General features: G+C 39.6%; 1 protein-coding gene across 1 annotated transcript in view; it reads right to left on the reverse strand.

The window, feature by feature from the left end:
• The window catches only part of LOC133619797 (uncharacterized), a 47,977-nt gene that overhangs the window by 6,265 nt on the left and 15,879 nt on the right, over nt 1-25,833 (reverse strand). Inside the window, exons 10-17 of the mRNA XM_061981057.2 lie at nt 19,462-19,543; nt 17,282-17,367; nt 17,113-17,200; nt 16,996-17,044; nt 13,819-13,909; nt 7,986-8,086; nt 4,398-4,482; nt 2,261-2,365 (exon numbers count right to left, since the gene is read on the reverse strand). Coding sequence (XP_061837041.2) covers nt 2,261-2,365; nt 4,398-4,482; nt 7,986-8,086; nt 13,819-13,909; nt 16,996-17,044; nt 17,113-17,200; nt 17,282-17,367; nt 19,462-19,543 — 687 coding nt within the window. The remainder of the gene's footprint in view (nt 1-2,260; nt 2,366-4,397; nt 4,483-7,985; nt 8,087-13,818; nt 13,910-16,995; nt 17,045-17,112; nt 17,201-17,281; nt 17,368-19,461; nt 19,544-25,833) is intronic.

The following is a 25,833-nucleotide window of genomic DNA, read 5'->3' on the forward strand; positions in this document are numbered from 1 at the left end:
TTTCTTTTTCTTTTTATGTATTTATTCATTTTACATTTTATATTAAATGTCTTGGTTTTTCCTCCCTCTGAAAATCCTGTGAAATGTTTAACAAGCCATCCTATAATAACACAACAGCTATTAATGTAACAATACAATAAAACAAATATATTTAATGATGTTTTTTTTCATTATTTTAACAATAGGCTAATGTATATTACTTTATATAGATTCTACAAGAAACACAAAACTTAAAAACTAAATTATTTACAATTGCACACACAAGGTTTTGTGCAGCTTCACTCATTGTAAAGGAAGATAATGTGCTTCGTACCTCTGCAGGACCGCAAGCAAGGTCGCAGAGAAAATGCGGACTGGAATTTGAGTGATGTGGGCATTTTCTATATGAACAAGTGGAATGGATTGGATACCGACGCACGAAAGGGGCTCTCTACCTTACGCTACGAAGTGAGGGGAAACTGAGTGAATAATAACAGGTTATATGAGTATTTATTTAAACTCATATTCGGGCCACTTTATAATGACTATGTCGGCATGTATTTGTAAAAAAAAAAAAAAAAAAAAAAAATTATTTAGGGGTCTTAAGAATATTTTAGGGGGGCTTGAGCACCCCTAAAATATGCTTAACAACGCCAATGCCGCTGATCATAACATTCTATTAGAACTAGGGTTTTCCGATAATATCAGACTGCCGATATTATCGGCCGATTAAATGCTTTAAAATGTAATATCGGAAATTATCGGTGTCGGTTTCAAAATTATCGGTATCGGTTTCAAAAAGAGATAGGGTGAGAAGCTCTGTCATCCGGGAGGAGCTCAAAGTAAAACCGCTGCTCCTCCACATCGAGAGGAGCCAGATGAGGTGGTTCGGGCATCTGGACAGGATGCCACCCGAACGCCTCCCTCGGGAGGTGTTTCGGGCACGTCCGACCGGTAGGAGGCCACGGGGAAGACCCAGGACACGTTGGGAGGACTATGTCTCCCGGCTGGCCTGGGAACGCCTCGGGATCCCCCGGGAGGAGCTGGGCGAAGTGGCTGGGGAGAGGGAAGTCTGGGCTTCCCTGCTTAGGCCGCTGCCCCCGCGACCCGACCTCGGATCAGCGGAAGAAGATGGATGGATGGATGGATGGTTTCAAAAAGTAAAATGTATGACTTTTTATAACGCCGCTGTGTACACGGACGTAGGGAGAAGTACAGAGCGCCAATAAACCTTGAAGTCACACAATATCTACGGCTTTTGACTCACTCACAAGTGAATGCAATTCATACTTGGTCAACAGCCATACAGGTCACACTGAGGGTGGCCGTATAAACAACTTTAACACTGTTACAAATATGCGCCACACTGTGAACCCACACCAAACAAGAATGACAAACACATTTCGGGGGAACATCCGCAACACAACATAAACAACATAAACAACACAACATAACCGTAACGCAACACAAACACAACATAACAAATACCCAGAAGCCCTTGCAGCACTAACTCTTCCGGGACTCTACAATATACACCCCCCGCTACCCTCTACCCAAAACCTCGCCCCCCCTAACCCCGCCCACCTCAACCTCCTCATGCTCTCTCAGGGAGAGCATGTCCCAAATTCCAAGCTGCTGTTTTGAGGCATGTTAAAAAAAAAAAATGCACTTTGTGACTTCAATAATAAATATGGCAGGGCCATGTTGGCATTTTTTTCCATAACTTGAGTTGATTTATTTTGGAAAACCTTGTTACATTGTTTAATGCATCCAGCGGGGCATCACAACAAAATTAGGCATAATAATGTGTTAATTCCACCACTGTATATATCGGTATCGGTTGATATCGGTATCGGTAATTAAGAGTTGGACAATATCGGATATCGGCAAAAAAGCCATTATCGGACATCTCTAATTAGAACGTATCAAAACATGTATTGGTATGTCAGACTTAGCCTTTTCTTGGTCTAACTCCTATCTTACTGACAGGATGTGGTGCGTCTCCCATAACAACGTGACCCCGGAGTATGTTATGGTAACGTGCGGAGTTCCATAACACTTCCCTTGTCTCTTTAATTACCATCCTTTGCTCGCCAGAAAGGAAGCTAAAAAGCTAAATAATATAAATTGTGGTTTCTCACTGAGTTGATATAAAATTGCACGTTTAAATCTGGACCAAGGAGCCATTTGCGGAACTACCATGAGCAAGTCTGGACCAAAAAATCATAGGACAATTTGTGTGTATGTGTGTGTGTGTGTGTTTGTGTTTGTGTTCATTGACCCGCAATCTGTAGAGCTCCCTCCGCTCTTGGTCGTTCTCTTCAGCTCTGGCTCTAAGCCATGTTTCATTTTGAGAGCGATGTTTTTCCAGCATCTCCTGCAACTCCTGAGACACACACACACACACACACACACACACACACACACACACACACACACACACACACACACACACACACAGATAGAGCAGTTTAACTGAATAATAGTAGGCCTGCTTTATTTTACTACTGATACAATACAGACATAGAAGCTTTCAATATTGGTCGATACTGATATTAATACAAAACCCAAAACCAGTGAAGTTGGAACGTAGTGTAATTTGTAAATAAAAACAGAATACAATGATTTGCAAATCCTTTTCAACTTATATTCTGCAAAGACAAGAGGTTTAATGTTCGCACTAAGAAACTTAATTTTTTTTAGCAAATTATCATAAACTTGGAATTTAATGGCAGAAACACATTGCAAAAAGGTTGGCACAGGGGCATTTTTACCACTGTGTTACATGGCCTTTCCTTTTAATAACACTCAGTAAACGTTTGAGAACTGAGGTGACCAATTTTTGAAGCTTTTAAGGTGGAATTATTTCCCATTCTTGCTTGATGTACAGCTCAAGTTGTTGAACAGTCTCCGTTGTGGTACTTTAGGCTTCATAATGCACCCCTTCAATGGGAGACAGTTCTGGACTACAGGCAGGCCAGTCTAGTACCCGCACTCTTTTACTATGAAGCCACGCTGTTGTAACACGTGGCTTGGCATTGTCTAGCTGAAATAAGCAGGGGCGTCCATGATAACGTTGCTTGAATGGCAACATATGTTGCTCCAAAACCTGTATGTACCTTTCAGCATTAATGGCGCCTTCACAGATGTGTAAGTTACCCATGCCTTGGGCACTAATACACCCCCATACCATCACAGATGCTGGCTTTTGAACTTTGCGCCTATAACAGTCCGGGTGGTTCTTTTCCTCTTTGGTCCGGAGGACACGGCGTCCACAGTTTCCAAAGACAATTTGAAATGTGGACTTGTCAGACCACAGAACACTTTTACACTTTGCATCAGTCCATCTTAGATGAGCTCAGGCCCAGCAAAGCCGGCGCCGTTTCTGGGTGTTGTTGTTAAATGGTTTTCGCTTTGCATAGGAGAGTTTTCTTGCACTTACAGATGTAGCGACAAACTGTAGTTACTGTCATTGGTTTTCTGAAGTGTTCCTGAGTCCATGTGGTGATATCCTTTACACACTGATGTCGCTTTTTGATGCAGTACCGCCTGAGGGATCGAAGGTCACGGGCTTCGCCGCTTATGTGCAGTGATTTCTCCAGATTCTCTGAACCTTTTGATGATATTACGGACCGTAGATGGTGAAATCCCTAAATTGCTTGCAATAGCTTGTTGAGAAATGTTGTTCTTAAACTTTTCGACAATTTGCTCACGCATTTGTTCACAAAGTGGTGACCCTCGCCCCATCCTTGTTTGTGAATGACTGAGCATTTCATGGAAGCTACTTTTATACCCAATCATGGCACCCACCTGTTCCCGATTAGCCTGTTCACCTGTGGGATGTTCCAAATAAGTGTTTGATGAGCATTCCTCAACTTTCTCTGTCTTTTTTGCCACTTGTGCCAGTTTTTTTTAAACATGTTGCCGGCATCAAATTCCAAATGAGCTAATATTTGCAAAAAATAACAAAGTTTACCAGTTGGAACGTTAAGTATCTTGTCTTTGCAGTCTATTCAATTGAATATAAGTTGAAAAGTATTTGGAAATCATTATATTCTCTTTTTATCTACCATTTACACAACGTGCCAACTTCACTGGTTTTGGGGTTTGTACAATATCAGCACAAATCATAATACATACTTTTATTTGTAATGTGGGATTTTAGAAAAGGCTTGATCAAGTAAAATGACTCGGAACAATGGTAACAATAAAAAACACTAACCTAGTATGCTTTTGAAATGAAATGGTCATTTGTTTTTGGAGGAGCTTCTATCCCACATTTTACACTAGAGCCAATATCATTCGATTCTTGTTTTTTTGTTTTTTTGCTGATAGCTGACTGATAACTCATATCTATCCCATATCAGTATCAGACTGGGACATCTCAAGTAATGGAGAACATGTAGTAAATAATGAACCTGTTGGTGTTGCTGCTTCTGTGCCTCCATGGCTTCTCTTTCTATTTGAAGAGCAGACACAGATTTGAACAACGTTGTCTTCTCCCTGCAAAGATCAATTCAAATATTAGTAATATAATGAACTTATTGCTAATCAATTATTTATACCAATCAAAACAAAAAAAAGACCAGAAAACATTGTTTTTCAGTCGTATACAGCATAAAATTAATTACATTGCTCCAAAGTCAGAATTTTTTTGTTTCTACCTTTCTTGAGACATCAACAAGGAAAAGTAGCTTCCATATGAGGAGATGTGAACAAGTGAGGACATAAATCATGATCCCAATACGGAAAACCATTGCATCTAATAGAGAGCCAAATACTAGAGTCCGTGAACATTGCTTCAAAGTCAGGATTTTTTTGTTTCTACCCTTCTTGAGACATCAACAAGGAAAAGTAGCTTCCATATGAGGAGGTGTGAACAAGGGAGGACATAAATCATGGTCCCAATACGGAAAACCATTGCATCTAATAGAGAGCCAAATACTAGAGTCCGTGAACATTGCTCCAAAGTCGGGATCTTTTTGTTTCTACCCTTCTTGAGACATCAACAAGGAAAAGTAGATTCCATATGAGGAGGTGTGAACAAGTAAGGACATAAATCATGGTCCCAATACGGAAAACCATTGCATCTAATAGAGAGCCAAATACTAGAGTCCGTGAACATTGCTCCAAAGTCGGGATTTTTTTGTTTCTACCCTTCTTGAGACATCAACAAGGAAAAGTAGCTTCCATATGAGGAGGTGTGAACAAGTGAGGACATAAATCATGGTCCCAATACGGAAAACCATTGCATATAATAGAGAGCCAAATACTAGAGTCCGTGAACATTGCTCCAAAGTCAGGATTTTTTTTCACCCAAATAGGTGAAATTACATAATCTCCCACGGCACATCAGACTGTATGGTTGAAAAACACTGGCTTGGATGACCAGTGGTGAGAAATCATTCACAAAAACTGGCATTACGTGAAGAGCATTCTTTTCTGAGGTTTACAGTCTTTTAGTCCGCTGTAGCTATTATATGCAAAAAAAAAAAAAAAAAAGTCTTATTTTAAAACTTCCGGTGCGCTCTTTAGTTCACAAAACCAAACCAATTCCCATCACGTGGGAATTGATATCGGTACAAATTTTCGATGCTTTTTTGTAACACATAAATGTTAATTTGTTGAGTAATATTATTTTTTTATGGGAAATTAAACAGTGAGCTGATAATAACTGTGCTGTCCAGTTGTTTTATTGTATATCTTAACTCTTCTGGGTATCATTTTCAAGTGTACATTCATTTCAGTTTGTCGTAGCTGTGTTGTCATAGTCAGAGAGTAGTCTTTGCCATTAAGTTGAATGTATAGCAGTCTTGTCTTTTGTCTTACAGTGTTTACACTGTAAGTAATGTACTTAGTGTACTGAGCCATGCTGAACTGATCGTGTTATGCATCATAATTGTATTTGCCATTACCAGAAAAATCGCTAATTTGAAGCATGTACCGTATTTTCTGGACCATAGGGCGCACCGGATTATAAGGCGCACTGCCGATGAATGGTCTATTTTTGATATTTTTTCATATATATGGCGTATTAAAGGAGTCATATTATTATAATTTTTTCTAAATGTAAAACACTTCCTTGTGGTCTACATAACATGTAATGGTGGTTCTTTGGTCAAAATGTTGCATAGATTATGTTTTACAGATAGTCTTCAAGCCGCTTTCTGACAGTCGCTTCCGGATGCGCCGTTTTGTGGGCGGTCTTATTTACGTGGCTCAACTTCCGCAGCATCTTCTCCCCGTCATCTTTATTGTAGCGGTGTAGCGTGCAAGGACGTGAGTGGAAGAAGTGTCAAAAGATGGAGCTAACTGTGACGACCGGGACGCATGGTGATGCGGGGTTTCGTTCTCCCAGGATGCAACGGACTTCGGACACAGCGTGAAGGTAAAATAAATGATTTATTTACCGGAATAAATTATACTGGAACAAAGAAAAGGGTGCTCATAGCACATAAGGCAAAAACTAAAAGAGCTAGCATGGGAGCTAGAAGGTAAAAAAGGAGTTTAGCGTGGAAGCTAACAGGTACAGAGCCAGAAGTCGTCAACTGTTGCATAAAAACAAACTACGAAGCAAGAACGAATGACAGGGAGGACAGGCTTAAATAATAATGTCAGTGATGACAAACAGGTGCGTGTCGGGAACAAACGCGGCAGGTGAAAATAATAAGCAGCCATGGCAACAAACTCAGGTGTACAAAACAGGTACTCAAGGAGTCCAAAACTAACCAAAAACACAAGTATCTTGAAAACGTAAACAGAAAATATGATCCGGGCAGCAGATCATAACACTAACTGTTTTAATGACATTCAGACTTGACTTAAATCAATAACCGAGCAGCATCTCCTTATCCGCCGGAAATGTGTCCCGTGAAAAACTGTCTGACCGGAACTCTCTAACAACTAAAGTTCCTTGGGTGAATAATGTAAACTCACTACACCGGTATGTTTTAGCGCTTTCATGGCAAGTATACTGACAGATATAAGTAAGAACTTTACACTACTTTATATTAGAAATGGCAACAGCGGAGGATGAATGTCCCATAACAAGAAAATAGAGAAAAAGAAGAAGCTTATCGACTACGGTGTCGGCACGGACTACAAAGGCGGACGCGCGCAATTTTTCAGGATTTATGCAGATCCCAAATACAGATCAGCAGGTACCAGAAGGTAAGAAGAGTTGCTTTTGCATAATATTGCGAAATAAAACACCAGATGATATTTCTTACCTTATACACACACCATAATAATACTTATATGTTTAATACGCCGACAAGCCGTCAAGCGGTGCTGCTTCATAGCTTACCAAAGTCGAACTAAAACATTTTGATAGACTTTTGAGCGCTCTATGTAATGTTCTATATTTTCAATGGAACATATAAAATGTTGGTGTTGTTTACTTGAGTCATATTGCCATCATATTGCAGTCTACACGTATCTCTTATGTTTGACTGCCATCTACTGGTCCCACTGATCATTACACCATGTACCAAATAAAATTGCTTCGAGGTCGGTAAGCAAAACCAGAATTATTCCGCACATTAGGCGCACCGGGTTGTAAGACGCACTGTCGAGTATATGACATATCCAATGTAAATTAGCATTCAGCTAGCGCGTCTTGAAAAGTGGAGCCTTTACTTTATGTGCTTTCTATCAGGCATGCTTGCTTTGTTGGCATGGAATATTACTTTACTTAGAGGGAGTCTGAAACAATTACACCTGTTTACCTGTTAAGTGTTTGAGCCTGCCACCCGACATGACATCACATGCAACAATTGTATCGAAATATGGTATCAATTGATTTTATGTGAATTGAGACTCGTTGGATGGGTATAATTCGGTCAGCAGCTATAAAAGTACAGAATTCTGAAACCATACAAGTCAATTAAAAATACTTGATGTGGTTTTTAGTTTGAAGTTATGAATGCGGGTAAAACACTTTTTTTTCTGAATTCAATATTTTTCCTAAATTCTGTTAAGGAATTTTGTAAAGTGAAGTAATGTACCGATCCAGTTTCTGGAACTCCTGGTCCAGTAGAGTGAAAGCAGTCTGGATCAATGACATGGCTTTGTCTCGAACTACGCTGAAGTCTCTGTGGACAAAAACCTGCAGCAGGAACAAAAATATTGCAGTTTAATCACAAAATGTATCAACTACATCAGAAGCCCTCAATAGACGGCCTGTGGGCCACGTCAACGTTATTTCATTTGGCTCACCAAACATCACACAAACACAGTGGAACTTTGATTTATAAACTTAATTGGTTCTTGAACAGGGTTTGTAAATAAATAAAAATCACATATTGAAGAACATTTCTCAATTAGAAACAATGTAAAACTGAATAATGGGTTCCAGCCTCAACATAAGTCCATAATTTAGAAAAAGTTTGTACATAATCAGGGCCCTAACTAGGATTTGACAAATACCGAGGTCACAAATTGGTGGTTCAAGAGGAGCTTTGAAAGACTGAAATCATGTGTATCCCAGCACCATGTCAATAATATTACCTTGAGCAACACAATACATTTCCAAAATAACAAAAGCTTTCAGTTGAGGTCAACGATCACATGTCATATTATCTAACATATTTGACAATCAGCATGATTTTGTAACAGTCCACTTTTTTATTAATATGCTGAAACTTTGCATATTAAACTATTTCAATAAACTGACTTTCCCTTTTACAATATTACAATACAAACATATTATACTTGCACTGTAAACCTATATTACAATAGTACCAAAACAGTTGCTATTGTAATTACTTTTGCTATATTTGTGCAGTTTTCCTCCACGTCATCATCTTTATAAAATTACAACATACATTTTATTTGAGCAAAATGCCCAACAAAATACTGTTAATATTTGTTTAACTATCCTTTTTAATCACATTTGTATCTTCTCTATGACTTCCATTACCTGTATTTATTCAACTAAATCTATTTTAAACACAATTTTCCTACATTCATGTACAAACCCCGTTTCCATATGAGTTGGGAAATTGTGTTAGATGTAAATATAAACGGAATACAATGATTTGCAAATCCTTTTCAACCCATATTCAATTGAATGCACTACAAAGACAATATATTTGATGTTCAAACTGATAAACATGTTTTTTTTGCAAATAATCATTAACTATAGAATTTGATGCCACCAACACGTGACAAAGAAGTTGGGAAAGGTGGCAATAAATACTGATAAAGTTGAGGAATGCTCATCAAACACTTATTTGGAACATCCCACAGGTGAACAGGCTAATTGGGAACAGGTGGATGCCATGATTGGGTATAAAAGTAGATTCCATGAAATGCTCAGTCATTCACAAACAAGGATGGGGCGAGGGTCACCACTTTGTCAACAAATGCGTGAGCAAATTGTTGAACAGTTTAAGAAAAACCTTTCCCAACCAGCTATTGCAAGGAATTTAGGGATTTCACCATCTACGGTCCATAATATCATCAAAGGGTTCAGAGAATCTGGAGAAATCAGTGCACGTAAGCAGCTAAGCCCGTGACCTTCGATCCCTCAGGCTTTACTGCATAAACAAGCAACATCAGTGTGTAAAGGATATCACCATAGGGGCTCAGGCACACTTCAGAAACCCACTGTCAGTAACTACAGTTGGTCGCTACATCTGTAAGTGCAAGTTAAAACTCTCCTATGCAAGGCGAAAACCAGAAACGCCGTCGGCTTCGCTGGGCCTGAGCTCATCTAAGATGGACTGATGCAAAGTGGAAAAGTGTTGTGTGGTCTGACGAGTCCACATTTCAAATTGTTTTTGGAAATTGTGGACGTCGTGTCCTCCGGACCAAAGAGGAAAAGAACCATCCGGATTGTTATAGGCGCAAAGTTGAAAAGCCAGCATCTGTGATGGTATGGGGGTGTATTAGTGCCCAAGACATGGGTAACTTACACATCTGTGAAGGCGCCATTAATGCTGAAAGGTACATACAGGTTTTGGAGCAACATATGTTGCCATCCAAGCAACGTTACCATGGACGCCCCTGCTTATTTCAGCAAGACAATGCCAAGCCACGGGTTACATCAACGTGGCTTCATAGTAAAAGAGTGCGGGTACTAGACTGGCCTGCCTGTAGTCCAGACCTGTCTCCCATTGAAAATGTGTGGCGCATTATGAAGCCTAAAATACCACAATGGCGACCCCCGGACTGTTGAACAACTTAAGCTGTACATCAAGCAAGAATGGGAAAGAATTCCACCTGAGAAGCTTAAAAAATGTGTCTCCTCAGTTCCCAAACGTTTACTGAGTGTTGTTAAAAGGAAAGGCCATGTAACACAGTGGTGAACATGCCCTTTCCCAACTACTTTGGCACGTGTTGCAGCCATGAAATTCTAAGTTAATTATTATTTGCAAAAAAAATAAATAAAGTTTATGAGTTTGAACATCAAATATTTTGTCTTTGTAGTGCATTCAATTGAATATGGGTTGAAAATTATTTGCAAATCATTGTATTCCGTTTATATTTACATCGAACACAATTTCCCAACTCATATGGAAACGGGGTTTGTATATTTATCCCTATTGAAATGAACATAAAGCATTTTAGACTCTTTCTGAGTACCCATCAATAACTTAGTGTGGCTTTCCAAATGATGAGAATCAGGTGTCCTAATATTGTCCCAATCAAGCACTTAGACATGGAGACTGTTTCTACAAACATTTGTGAAAGAATGGGCCGCTCTCAGTGATTTCCAGCATGGAACTGTCATAGGATGCCACCTGTGCAACAAATCCAGTCGTGGAATTTCCTCGCTCCTAAATATTCCAAAGTCAACTTTATTATAAGAAAATGGAAGAGTTTGGGAACAACAGCAAGTCAGCCACCAAGTGGTAGGCCACGTAAACTGACAGAGAGGGGTCAGCGGATGCTGAAGCGCATAGTGCAAAGACTTTCTGCGCAGTCAGTTGCTACAGAGCTCCAAACTTCATGTGACCTTCCAAATAGCCCACGTACAGTACGCAGAGAGCTTCATGGAATGGGTTTCCATGGCCAAGCAGCTGCTTCTAAGGCATACATCACCAAGTCCAATGCAAAGCACGTTGCCACTGGACTCTAGAGCAGTGGAGACGTGTTCTCTGGACTGATGAATCACGCTTTTCCATCTGGCAATCTGATGGACCAGTCTGGGTTTGGAAGATGCCAGGAGAACGCTACATTTCGGACTGTATTGTGCCTAGTGTGAAATTTGGTGGAGGAGGTTTCCCTGCTCTTCAGGGGATTTTACAAAATATTTTAATAAAATCCCCTGAAGAGCAGGGAAGAGCAGGGAAACCTGCGAAACAGGCTTGTGAAATAGCCTCTGTGTTTTTTCCTGACCTAACGTATCGTCCGCTCTATCCCGGTATTGAGCACTGACTGTATAATGGATAAACCACAGTAACCTCGACTATATCTATATATATATATATATTTATATATATATATATATATATATATATATATATATATATATATATATATATATATATATATATATATATATATATATATACAGCCCGGCCCCCGGCCAGATTGTTTTAACCCAATGTGGCCCCCGGGTCAAAAAGTTTGAGGACCCCTGCTTTAGACCATCAGGCCATTATTGGGGCCACAATATTTCATGAAGTTAAGCTCAAGACGGAGTAAATTGAATGATACTGACACGTTTGTTACTGAATACTTCCTAATATCCTTCTGCCTAGGATACTTTCTAAGTGTAAGTAATATGCAGCTATAATTCTTTGATTCTTGTTTATATGGACAAATGTACTGTTTTAAACTTTTATATTGTTCATTGAAGGACACTTATTATGTATGTCTAGCTAGTTTGCTATTGTGTGCTTTGCTGCTGTGTAGCTGCTAGCTCCTAGATTACTTTAGTAAAATACACGAAAAGACCAAACTTGTGTGCTTATTGGAGGACATTTAGATGTTAACTTTCCAGCTTTGCACAAGATTATATCATTCAAACATGCATATTAATATAATTTCGGTACTTCTGATATCCTGCTAATATCAGACCGATATCAATATCAGATCAGGACACCCCTATTTATAATATACTCTGTATTTACCTATTCATTAAAACATGGTTTATGTTATTGTGTGTGTGTGTGTGTGTGTGTGTGTGTGTGTGTGTGTGTGTGTGTGTGTGTGTGTGTGTGTGTGTGTGTGTGTGTGTGTGTGTGTGTGTGTGTCCTTCCATATGAGGACCGGTGAACAAGTCAGGACCAAAATCATGGTCCCAATACGGAAAACCATTGTATCTAATAGAGAGCCAAATACTAGAGTCCGTGAACATTGCTCCAAAGTCAGGATTTTTTGTTGATTTAATGTGCATACAAAAGTTTGCATTGAAAGGTGCAAAGGCAGCAATATATGGTAAAACAAGACGGCAGCTGAAGAAGGACTTCCCTATTCATCCCCGAAAAAACCTGCCAGATGAACAGCTGATTTTACGACGTCCGGTTCTGACGCAAGACAACCCGCATCCAAAATGTGACCATAGAATGAACAAATACACTACGGTACTAAGACTATAGTGGCCATTAACAGTTAGCTTCTACAGCTGGGTTGCCCAAAGTGCGACACAGGGGCCATCTGTGGTCCGTGACTCATTTGTCATCGGCCTTAAGCACATTACAAAAAACAAAAAAATAGAGATCTCATTTGCACCCCTGGTGGTGAAATCTATCAAAATTAGAATGGTCCCAAAAAGGAGGGATTTTTCAAATTGACTGTGTGTCGCTTTTAAAAGTCAACATACGAAATAACAAGTGTGTGTAAAATTTGAAGTGCTCCCCCTCTGGCCAACATATGTAATAAGTGTGTGTAAGAAATTGATATGTGTCCCCTTTGGTCAAAATTAATAAAAATAAATAAATTATGTAGAATAGAATGGAATAGAATAGATTAGAAAGTACTTTATTGATCCCTGGGAGGAATTCAAAATATGCATATAGAGACATACTGTAATAACTTGAAATAAATAATGAAGATTAAAAACCAATTACAAACAAAAAAGGAAAATAATAAATGAACTAAAAGCAGTCTTTTTCTCACAATGTGTCGACTTCTTTCTCATAAAATTGGGAACAATTTCTCATATTCTTTCTGTTGCTGTAATATGGCAATATTTTCCCGTAAAAGTATTACTTTTTATGCAAAATGGTGACATTTGTCATATAAGATTCTGACTTTTATCACAATATTGCCAATTGTTTTGTTGTTCTTGTAAAATAGTGACATTTTTTGAGTGAAATTATGACTCTTGTCATCATTTTGCCAAGTGAAATTCCGATTATTATTATAATAGGTTTCTTATAAAACTGTGACTTTTGTCAAGTAAAATTACGACTCTTTTCATAAAATAGCCAAAATTTTAAGCTTTTCTTGTAAAATTGCGACTGTTATTAAGTTAATTGCAACTTTTATCATAATATTGCACAAATTTTCAGTTTTTCTTGTAACATTTTGACTTGCGTTGAGTGAAATGACGACTTCTATTATAACACTGCCAAAATTCTAAGTTTTTCTTGTGATTCCAACTCATTTTTTCACAACAAGCTTTTTTTATATTTGTATTGTATGTATATATTATTGATGTTGTAAATACAAATCTTTATATATCGAGAAAGGGTGGTCCTAAAGAGGTAGGCATTTTTCGGAGGTCTCAAGAAGGTAACACATAAAATAATATGTGTGTGTGTGTGCGTGTGTGTGTGTGTGTGTGTGTGTGTGTGTGTGTGTGTGTGTGTGTGTGTGTGTGTGTGTGTGTGTGTGTGTGTGTGTGTGTGTGTGTGTGTGTGTGTGTGTGCGTGTGTTAAGATTCACCTGTACATTAGCATTTGTGCTCCTGAACTGGTTGGCTGGAGAAGATTTGCTCAGCTCATAGCGAACATTTGGAATTTTAGTGGGAGTGAAACTGAGTTGTCCAAACCAGAATGAAACAAGAGTATTAAAACAAAAATATTATCAAAGCATAACAATGTCTACAAATGCACAAACACATGCGCGCACAAACACACACACACACACACACACACACACACACACACACACACACACACACACACACACACACGCTCAATCTCTTGTATTTATTACCTTCTTGAGACCTCTGAATAATGCCTATCTCTTTAGGACCACCCTTTGTAGATATATAAAGATTTGTGTTTACAACATTAATAATATATACATACTATGTAAATATAAAAAAGCTAGAAAAATTAGTTGGAAATTTACAAGAAAAAGGTCACAATTTCACAAGAAAAAAATGTGAATTTTGGCAGTATTATACAAACCCCGTTTCCATATGAGTTGGGAAATTGTGTTAGATGTAAATATAAACGGAATACAATGATTTGCAAATCCTTTTCAACCCATATTCAGTTGAATGCACTACAAAGACAAGATATTTGATGTTCAAACTCATAAACTTTATTTTTTTTTGCAAACAATAATTAACTTAGAATTTCATGGCTGCAACACGTGCCAAAGTAGTTGGGAAAGGGCATGTTCACCACTGTGTTGCATCACCTTTTCTTTTAACAACGCTCAATAAACAATTGGGAACTGAGGAAACTAATTGTTGAAGCTTTGAAAGTGGAATTCTTTCACATTCTTGTTTTATGTAGAGCTTCAGTCGTTCACCAGTCCGGGATCTCCGCTGTCGTATTTTACGCTTCATAATGCGCCACACATTTTCGATGGGAGACAGATCTGGACTGCAGGCGGGCCAGGAAAGTACCCGCACTCTTTTTTTATGAAGCCACGCTGTTGTAACACGTGCTGAATGTGGCTTGGCATTGTCTTGCTGAAATAAGCAGGGGCTTAGATGGCAGCATGTGTTGTTCCAAAACCTGTATGTACCTTTCAGCATTAATGGGGCCTTCACAGATGTGTAAGTTACCCATGCCTTGGGCACTAATACACCCCCATACCATCACAGATGCTGGCTTTTGAACTTTGCGTCGATAACAGTTTGGATGGTTCGCTTCCCCTTTGGTCCGGATGACACGATGTCGAATATTTCCAAAAACAATTTGAAATGTGGACTTGTCAGACCACAGAACACTTTTCCACTTTGCATGAGTCCATCTTAGATGATCTCAGGCCCAGAGAAGCCGGCGGCGTTTCTGGATGTTGTTGATAAATGGCTTTCGCTTTGCATAGTAGAGCTTTAACTTGCACTTACAGATGTAGCGACAAACTGTATTTAGTGACAGTGGTTTTCTGAAGTGTTCCTGAGCCCATGCGGTGATATCCTTTAGAGATTGATGTCGGTTTTTGATACAGTGCCGTCTGAGGGATCGAATGTCACGGTCATTCAATGTTGGTTTCCGGCCATGCCGCTTACGTGGAGTGATTTCTCCAGATTCTCTGAACCTTTTGATGATATTATGGACCGTAGATGTTGAAATCCCTAAATGTCTTGCAATTGCACTTTGAGAAACGTTGTTCTTAAACTGTTTGATTATTTGCTCATGCAGTTGTGGACAAAGTGATGTACCTCGCCTCATCTTTTCTTGTGAAAGACTGAGCATTTTTTGGGAAGCTGTTTTTATACCCAATCATGGCACCCACCTGTTCCCAATTAGCCTGCACACCTGTGGGATGTTCCAAATAAGTGTTTGATGAGCATTCCTCAACTTTATCAGTATTTATTGCCACCTTTCCCAACTTCTTTGTCACTGGTTGCTGGCATGAAATTCTAAAGTTAATGATTATTTGCAAAAAAAAAATTTTTTATCAGTTTGAACATCAAATATGTTGTCGTTGTAGCATATTCAACTGAATATGGGTTGAAAAGGATTTGCAAATCATTGTATTCCGTTTATATTTACATCTAACACAATTTCCCAACTCATATGGAAACGGGGTTTGAAATAGAAGTCGTAATTTTACGCAACGCATGTCAAAATGTTACAAGAAAAACTGAACATTTGTGCAATATTATGATAAAAGTTGGAGTTTGACAATTGGTCGCAATTTTAGCAGAAAAGTGAAACATTTTGGCAATTTTATGAAAAGAGTTGGGATTTTACTCGACAAAAGTCACAATTTTATAAGAAAACTGTAAAATGTTGGCAATATTATAACAATAATTGGAATTTCACCTGGCAAAATTGTGACAAAAGTCATCATTTTACTCAAAAAATATCACTATTTCACAAGAACAACAACAAAAAATTTGCATTTTTGTGATAAAAGTCCTGCGATGAGCTGGCGACTTGTCCAGGGTGTACACCGCCTTCCGCCCGATTGTAGCTGAGATAGGCTTCAGCGCCCCCCGTGACCCCGAAGGGAATAAGCGGTAGAAAATGGATGGATGGATGGATGATAAAAGTCAGAATTTTATACGACAAAAGTCACCATTTTGCATTAAAAAGTATTAATTTTACATGAAAAAGTAATAATTTTACAAGAAAATATTGCATTATTACAGAGACGGAAAGAATATGAAAAGTTGTTCCCAATTTTACCAGAAAAAAGTCGACACATTGTGAGAAAAAGACTACTTTTAGTTATTTTTTGTAATTTTTTTTTTTTTTTGTAATTGGTTTTTAATTTTCATTAATTACTTCAAGTTATTACAGTATGTCTCAATATACAATATTTATTTATTTATTTTTAATTAATTTTGGCCATAGGGGCGCATTTACATTTTTTACACACACTTATTTCCTATGTTGGCCAGAGGGGGGAGCACTTTAAATTTGTACACACACTTGTTATTTCATATGTTGACCAGAGGTGGAGCACTTTTAAAACCCCAACACAGTCAATTTGAAAAATCCCTCCTTTTTGGGACCACCCTAATTTGGATAGATTTCACCACCAGGGGTGCAAATGCGACATTCCGTATTATATGCAGTGGTTTTCCGTATTGGGACTACGATTTTGGTCCTAACTTGTTCACCGGTCCTCATATGGAAGGTACTTTTCCTCGTTGATGTCTCAAGAAGGGTAGAAATACAAGAACACACACACACCAACACACACACACACCTGTAGCTGGTTCCTTGTAGACCGAACTCAGACAGAATCTCCTTCATCACTGTGGGTTAAAGAAATTATCTTCAAAAGGGTTAAAAATTAAATAAAATTAAATAAATGTTTCAATACCTGGTTGCCTTTCTGAGGGGTTAATGAGTTTCATGACTTTCAGGTCGTCAAACTCCTGCTCTTCATTCTTTCCTCCAAATATGTACAGCTGTCAACCCCACAAACAGTACTTTAACAAGCAAACAAATACATCACATTTATGACCAAGTATTATATTTGGCGTACTAACATGGCTGTGAACAATGAAGGCGGTGTGTCCATTTCGCCGTGCCGGAGGAATGCCAACATACAATGGGATCTTCCACTTCAACTTGGCTGAGGACAAAAAGGTTAAAGGGTAATGACAATGTGCACTATAGTTAGATGGATACATGCAAAGACAGATGGAGAAAATTATCTTACATTTCCAGCTATGAGGACAGTAACTCTATACTGATACAAGATCTACATACTGACTATGCTCAGCTGGCATCCCAGACCATCAGTGCAAAAACTACCCAAAAACTTAGGGCCTGATCTACAAAACCCAAAACCAGTAAAGTTGGCATGTTGTGTAAATCGTAAATAAAAACATGGATTTGCAAATCCTTTTCAACCTATAATCAATTGAATAGACTGCAAAGACAAGATACTTAACGTTCAAACTGTTAAACTTTGTTATTTTTTGCAAATATTAGCTCATTTGGAATTTGATGCCTGCAACATGTTTCAAAAAAAGCCGGCACAAGTGGCAAAAAAGTTGAGGAATGCTCATCAAACACTTATTTGGAACATCCCATAGGTGAACAGGCAAATTGGTAACAGGTGGGTGCCACGATTGGGTATAAAAGCAGCTTCCATGAAATGCTCAGTCATTCACAAACAAGGATGGGGCGAGGGTCACCACTTTGTGAACAAATGCATGAGCAACTTGTCGAACAGTATAAAAACAACATTTCTCAATGAGCTATTGCAAGGAATTTAGGGATTTCACCATCCACGGTCCGTAATATCATCAAAAAGTTCAGAAAATCTGAAGAAATCACTGAAGCGGCTAAGCCCGTGACCTTTGATCCCTGAGGCGGTACTGCATCAAAAACCAACATCAGTGTGTTAAGGATATCACCACATGTGCTCAGGAACACTTCAGAAAACCAATGTCAGTAACTACAGTTTGTCGCTACATCTGTAAGTGCAAGTTAAAATTCTACTATGCAAAGCCAAAGCCATTTATCAACAACACCCAGAAACGCCACCGGCTTGGCTGAGCCAGAGCTCATCTAAGATGGACTGTGTGTTCTGTGGTCTGACGAGTCCTCATTTCAAATTGTTTTTGGAAACTGTGGACGTCGTGTCCTCCGGAACGAAGAGGAAAAGAACCATCCGGATTGTTATAGGCGCAAAGTTCAAAATCCAGCATCTGTGATGGTATGGGGGTGTATTAGTGCCCAAGACATGGGTAACTTACACATCTGTGAAGGCACCATTAATGCTGAAAGGTACATACAGGTTTTGGAGCAACATATGTTGCCATCCAAGCAACGTTGTCATGGCCCTGCTTATTTCAGCAAGACAATGCCAAGCCACATTCTGCACGTGTTACAACAGTGTGACTTCGTAGTAAAAGAGTGCGGGTACTAGACTGGCCTGCCTGTAGTCCAGACCTGTCTCCCATTGAAAATGTGTGGCGCATTATGAAGCCTAAAATACGACAACGGAGACCCCCGGACTGTTGAACAACTTAAGCTGTACATCAAGCAAGAATGGGAAAGAATTCCACTGAAAAGCTTCAAAAATTGGTCCGTTGGAGTGCTGATAAAAGGAAAGGCCATGTAACACAGTGGTAAAAATGCCCCTGTGCCAACTGTTTTGCAACATGTTGCTGCCATTAAATTCTAAGTTAATGATTATTTGCAAAACAAAATTAAGTTTCTCAGTTCGAACATTAAATATCTCGTCTTTGCAGTCTATTCAATTGAATATACACTGAAAAGGATTTGCAAATCATTGTATTCTGTTTTTATTTACGAATTACGCAACGTGCCAACTTCACTGGCGTTTGGGTTTTGTTCTAAGACTGTGTGCACAAATGATAACAAATGAAAAATAGGTGCACAGCACCATATTTAAAAGGCAATTGTGTGTGTACTACCAGCTGTTATGGAGACACTCATTTGCTGAACATCCACGGCATCATGCTCCAACCTGCGGTGTTTTGTTATGTTGTGAAACATGCAGCACACAAATATAATCTGCGCTACTTTTTCTGGGTGCAGCATGTTGAGCTTTCCCACCCACTGTACGAAATACCTCTGGACTAAACTGATGATAGATAGATAGATAGATAGATAGATAGATAGATAGATAGATAGATAGATAGTACTTTATTGATTCTAGATAGCTGGAAGACGCCTTGTAAATTGCACTCACCAATACTGAATTTATGAATTTCATTGGATGACATCACTGTGCCGTCATCGTTTATGCTTTTTCCTCCAAACAAGTAAACATCCTCCAATGGATATGAAAAAAAAAAAATAGATAAGCGTGTTGGCAACCACATCCAAACAAGTGACAGATATTTTGCACTTCATCTTGTGGGTTAGAATAAACAAATATTAGAAATGCTGGACTGTATATGAAGGGTTTAGGCGCAAAAAACTATAAACGCCAGACCAATCAGTGCATCGAAATCTGATTACTGTATTTTCTGGACCATAGAGTGCACCGGATTATAAGGCGCACTGCTGATGAATGGTCTGTTTTCGATCTTTTTTCATATACAAGGCGCACCAGATTATAGGGCGCATTAAAGAAGTCATATTATTATTTATTTTTTTCTAAATGTAAACCACTTCCTTGTGGTCTACATAACATGTAATGGTGGTTCTTTGGTCAAAATGTTGCATAGATTATGTTTTACAGATCATCTTCAAGCCGCTTTCTGACACTCGCTTCATGATGCACCGTTTTGTGGGCGGTCTTATTTACGTGGCTCACTTTCGGCAGCGTCTTCTCTCCGTCATCTTTGTTCTACCGGTGTAGCGTGCAAGGATTTTATTCAGACTTTACTTAAATCAATAACGGAGCAGTATCTCCTAATCCGCCGGTAATGTGTCCCGTGAATAACCGTCCGACCGGAACTCTAATAACTAAAGTTCCTTGGGTGAATAATGTAAACTCACTACACCGGTATGTTTTAGCGCTTTCATGGCGAGTTTACCGGCAGATATAAGTAAGAAATTTACTATTTTATATTAGAAATGACAACAGCGGAAAATGAATGTCATATAACAAGAAGATAGAGAAAAAGAAAAGACGCTTATCGACTATGGTGTCGACACGGACTACAAAGGCGGACGAGCACAATTTTTCAGGACTTATGCAGATCCCAAATACAGATCAGCAGGTACCAGAAGGTAAGAAAAGTTGCTTTTGTATAATATTGCGAAACAAAACTCCAGATAATACGTCTTACCTTATACCAGGGGCCGGCAACCTTTACCAGTCAAAGAGCCATTTTGACCAGTTTCACAAATTAAAGAAAACAATGGGAGCAACTAAAATCTTTTGAAATTTAAAATGAAATAACACTGCATACAAAGTTTTTTTTTTTGCTTTGTGCTATGTATAAACCAAGGGTCTCAGACACGCGGCCCACACCTTAATATGAAAATTGAATGTTAGTGCGGCCCGCGGGTTTTAAATGTTTTAAACGAATGGCACTTAAAATCGTCATACTTGTCAACTCTCCCGATTTTTCCGGCAGATTATGAATTTCCGGGCGACTATTCTCTCGAACGTGCCATGATGGTGCAGCATTTAGCGCCCACTACTACCAGCGTGTCGGCCCAGCCACACGATGTATGGAGCTTCTGCTTGCTCTCGTAAATGACAGCCATGCATACTTGGTCAACAACCACACAGGTTACACTGACGGTGGCGGTATAAAAAACTTTAACACTCTTACTAATAATGCGCCACACTGTGAACCCACACCAAACAAGAATGACAAACACATTTCGGGAGAACATCTGCACCGTAACACAACATAAACACAACAGAACAAATACGCTACCAAACCCCGCCCACCTCAACCGACGCACAGAGTGGGGGCGGGGTTTGGTGGTAGCAGGGGTTTATAATGTAGCCCGGAAGAGTCAAGGGTGCATGGGATTCTGGGTATTTGTTCTGTTGTGTTTATGTTGTGTTAAGGTGCAGATGTTCTCCCGAAATGTGTTTGTCATTCTTCTTTGGTTTTGGTTCAAAGTGTGGCGCATTATTAGTAAGAGTGTTAAAGTTGTTTTATATGGCCACCGTCAGTGTAACCTGTGTGGCTGTTGACCAAGTATACCTTGCTGTCCCTCACGTGTGCAAGTAAAAGATGCATATAACAAGAGGCTGGGCTGGCACGCTGTAAGTACAGATTGTAGAGGGCGCCAAATGCTGTACCATCATGGCATGCCCAAATTATTATTGTAAAGGTGAAAATCGGAGAATATTAATCCCGGGAGTATTCTGCGAGAGGCACCGAAATCCGGAAGTCTCCCAGGAAAATCGGGGGTCGCAACGCATCAGAGTGATCAAAGAGCCGCATGTGGCTCCGGAGCCGCGGGTGGCCGACCCCTGCCTTGTACAAACACCATAATAATACTCGTATGTTGAAGCACAGTACAATCCATCAAGCGGTGCGGCTTCATAGCTTACCAAAGTGGTACTAAAACATTTTGATACATTTTTGAGCGCCGTGTGTAATGTTCTATGTTAGAATAATTGTATCTAAGTTATCACATAACTTTGTATTTGAATGAGTTCCCGGCGAGAAGACAAAAGCTGTCTTTGAACCTACCATGAAGAAGGCTTGAAAAACTCCACTGTGTAGGATGGGAAGCAACATGAAGATTTTCTGTTTCTTTCATGTGTTGTAATCAACAGAAAGATATTGTCTTGACCCAAGAACTACAAAAGCAGAGCGGAAGCAGGACCAGACTCCCTTCCAGGCACCGCTTCTTTGAACTGTTTACGACCTTTTCTGTGAACTGTTCTGTAACCAAAGGCGATGGCTGTTTACGACCCCCGTCCCTTAGAAACAGCTGTTGCCATGTAATCAGGGAAAGTCCAAATAAAAGAGGAGGCGTACAATCTTTCGCCAGAGCGTGTTGGAACACTGTTCAAGGGTACAGGTGCACGCGCTCTCCTCAATTGAGCCAAATTTTATTCTGTCTCTGTTTAATTCCTTGCTTCTTGTCTTGTTTAATAGATGTCATCAGTGTTTGAACCTGACATTCTATATTTTCAATGGAACATATAAAATGTTGGTGTTGTTCACTTGAATTATGTTGCAGTCTACACGTATCTCTTATGCTTGACAGTACAATCTTTCGCCAGAGCGTGTTGGAACACTGTACAAGGGTACAGGTGCACGCGCTCCCCTCAATTGAGCCAAATTTTATTCTGTCTCTGTTTAATTCCTTGCTTCTTGTCTTGTTTAATAGATGTCATCAGTGTTTGAACCTGACATTCCATATTTTCAATGGAACATATAAAATGTTGGTGTTGTTTATTTGAATTATGTTGCAGTCTACACGTATCTCTTATGCTTGACAGCCATATACTGGTCACACTTATCATTTCACCATGTACCAAATAAAATAGCTTCGAGGTCGGTAAGCAAAACCAGAATTATTCCGCGCATTATAAGGTCATAAGGTGCACTGTCGAGTTTTGAGGGGAAAAAAAGGATTTTAGGTGCGCCTTATAGTCCGGAAAATACGGTACATCATCCAAAATTAGCGCTCATGTTCGCTCGCTTCATGTCTGTTTTGCCGTGATTGTAACTCAATTAAAGCATCAAGAATGAAATAAAAGAGTGTGTGGTGCCCTCGCTGTCCTGATAAATCTGAGCGGTCCATGAGCAAGAAAGGTTGACATAGTGCGGTGGGAAAAATGTTGTCTATTGCCTGTCTACATAATGTACAGGGTACGTGTGTGGCCACTACTTTCTCGAATGATTAACTGAATGGATGGATGTGTTTACTCTGCTGTTGTTGTCTTGTGACGCAGCTGTCAATGTAATACAATGTAACGTCTCCAAAAACCTGATCTGTTTTCAGAAATGTTTATGGCCAGGCTGGCACCCACATAGGATTGGTTTGCTTTAGCAAATAAACTCTGTTTGGAATAATCAGTTTTTGCTGAAACGTTTGTACAAAATTATCAAAATTCCATTTTTGTAATAAAATTGCTTTTTTTAAGTTGAGACTATCATTTTGGACAATCCAATTGCGAGCCACATCAGCAGGATGGCTGTTTCATGAAAAGTTTCACAAAAAACATTGTGTGGAGGGGGGCGTGGTCGGCGCGCTTGCTGCAGGAGCGGAGTGTGGAACACAGCTGACAGGTGATTAGGTTGCCCAGCTGGGGCTAGTTGTCTAATCACTTGTTACTCTTATCAGTAGCGGCCGGGAGGAGGAGGGCTTGGAGAGACGGAAGCACGCGGAACACGGAGGAGTGGGACTGAAAAGTCGAGTGTCGTGCTAGAACTTTGATGCAAAATAAAACTTTGTTAAACCCGGAATGCCAGTCTCCAGCTCACGTGTGTGATCAGCAGAACTCACTGAGAGGCAATCACATTGATTTGCTCAAAACAAGGAAAATGGAGATATCTGTTTTTGCGTCTAAAGTCTTCATATATTGAAAATTATTTCTGCTGTGGAACCCATTTAAGTTAACCCCGTTTATTTTGAGAACCCGTCTAAAGGCGTTTAAAGATTCCTTTTCCTTAAAGGGGAACATTATCACCAGACCTATGTAAGCGTCAATATATACCTTGATGTTGCAGAAAAAAGACCATATTTTTTTTTAACCGATTTCCGAACTCTAAATGGGTGAATTTTGGCGAATTAAACGCCTTTCTATTATTTGCTCTCGGAGCATCACATCGGGAAGCAATCCGCCATTTTCTCACTTTCGTCGGAGGGTGTAACAACACGAACAGGGACGGATTCAAGTTGCACCAGTGGCCCAAAGATGCGAAAGTGGCAAGAAATTGGACGAAATTTGTTCAAAATACGAGGCTGTGGGGAAAGCCGACGAAATGGTCAGTCGTTTGTTCCGCACACTTTACCGACGAAAGCTATGCTACGACAGAGATGGCAAGAATGTGTGGATATCCTGCGACACTCAAAGCAGATGCTGACATCAACTCCAAAACTGGACGGATCAGCTTTCAGGAAAAGAGAGCGGATGAGGGTATGTCTACAGAATATATTAATTGATGAAAACTTTATTGATTACTCGCGGTTTTACGTAAATTATTATACATAAACTGTGTTTACCAGTAATTTAGCTTAAAAACATTTATTTTTTTAATCATTCGAGTACATTCGGGTAGTCTTGTGTAATGCAGTATTTTGTGTCTATTTAGGTATGGTTAACCTGAGTGCTGAAATCGTGGAAAAATATATGTTCTTAGCGCGCCTGAAATGGGCTGTCTGCACTCTCAAAGTGCATGTTGTTGCCAAATGTATTTCATATGCTGTAAACCTAGTTCATAGTTGTTAGTTTCCTTTAATGCCAAACAAACACATACCAATCGTTGGTTAGAAGGCGATCGCCGAATTCGTCCTCGCTTTCTCTCGTGTCGCTGGCTGTCGTGTCGTTTTCGTCGGTTTCGCTTGCATACGGTTCAAACCGATATGGCTCAATAGCTTCAGTTTCTTCTTCAATTTCGTTTTCGCTACCTGCCTCCACACTACAACCATCCGTTTCAATACATGCGTAATCTGTTGAATCGCTTAAGCCGCTGAAATCCGAGTCTGAATCCGAGCTAATGTCGCTATAGCTTGCTGTTCTATCCGCCATGTTTGTTTGTGTTGGCATCACTATGTGACGTCACAGGAAAATGGACGGGTGTATATAACGATGGTTAAAATCAGACACTTTAAAGCTTTTTTTAGGGATATTGCGTGATGGGTAAAATTTTGAAAAAAACTTCGAAAAATAAAATAAGCCACTGGGAACTGATTTTTAATGGTTTCAACCATTCTGAAATTGTGATAATGTTCCCCTTTAAAAGCCATTTGGTCTCTCCAGGACCCAGAATATTGGAGCTTTTTCTCCTTAATCCAGTTTCAGGGTATTTTCTCATCCAGCAACTGTACAGGACACACGTGGAGTCCGAATATGAAATTGAGAAAAAAAATATACAATTTTTATCAGCAGAAAGTGCTGCCATGCAAACTCTGATAGAAAATTCTGAAAATAAAGACAAGGAAGACAAGGAATCAAGGAAGGTTCCAAAAGGTCAAATATTTCAATCCAGCTTCAACCCACCTGGTCGGAAACAGGCCTCGTTTTCTGATAGCAAATTCCCTAGATTAGGTTCATATTCTGTAATTTTACTCCAGCGAGTGGTTATAGCGGCGGGGAAAATTACAAGGACGATACTCCCAGAGATGAGTGCCATGTACACAACTCGCTGCCTAAAGCGAGTACACAACATCCTGAAGGACAGATACCACCCAGCACATGGCCTCTTCAACCTGCTACCCTCTGGAAGGAGGTATAGATCGATTCGAGCCAGGACCACCAGAATGTCTCACAGTCTGTATCCCCAGGCTGTGAGACTGCTAAATGAACAGCCTGCCCCTTTGCTGCCCCGGACCATCTTATTACCTCACTCTTCACCACCTCAATAATTGTGCTCTGGACATTGCATTGCTGCAACATCAACGTAACACCTATCAGACATCTGACTGTTTCCACCCCCACGTCCCTCTTATTGCGATCTTCCTGACAATG

Source organism: Nerophis lumbriciformis, linkage group LG20 (assembly GCF_033978685.3).
Source record: "Nerophis lumbriciformis linkage group LG20, RoL_Nlum_v2.1, whole genome shotgun sequence".
Taxonomy (NCBI): domain Eukaryota; kingdom Metazoa; phylum Chordata; class Actinopteri; order Syngnathiformes; family Syngnathidae; genus Nerophis; species Nerophis lumbriciformis.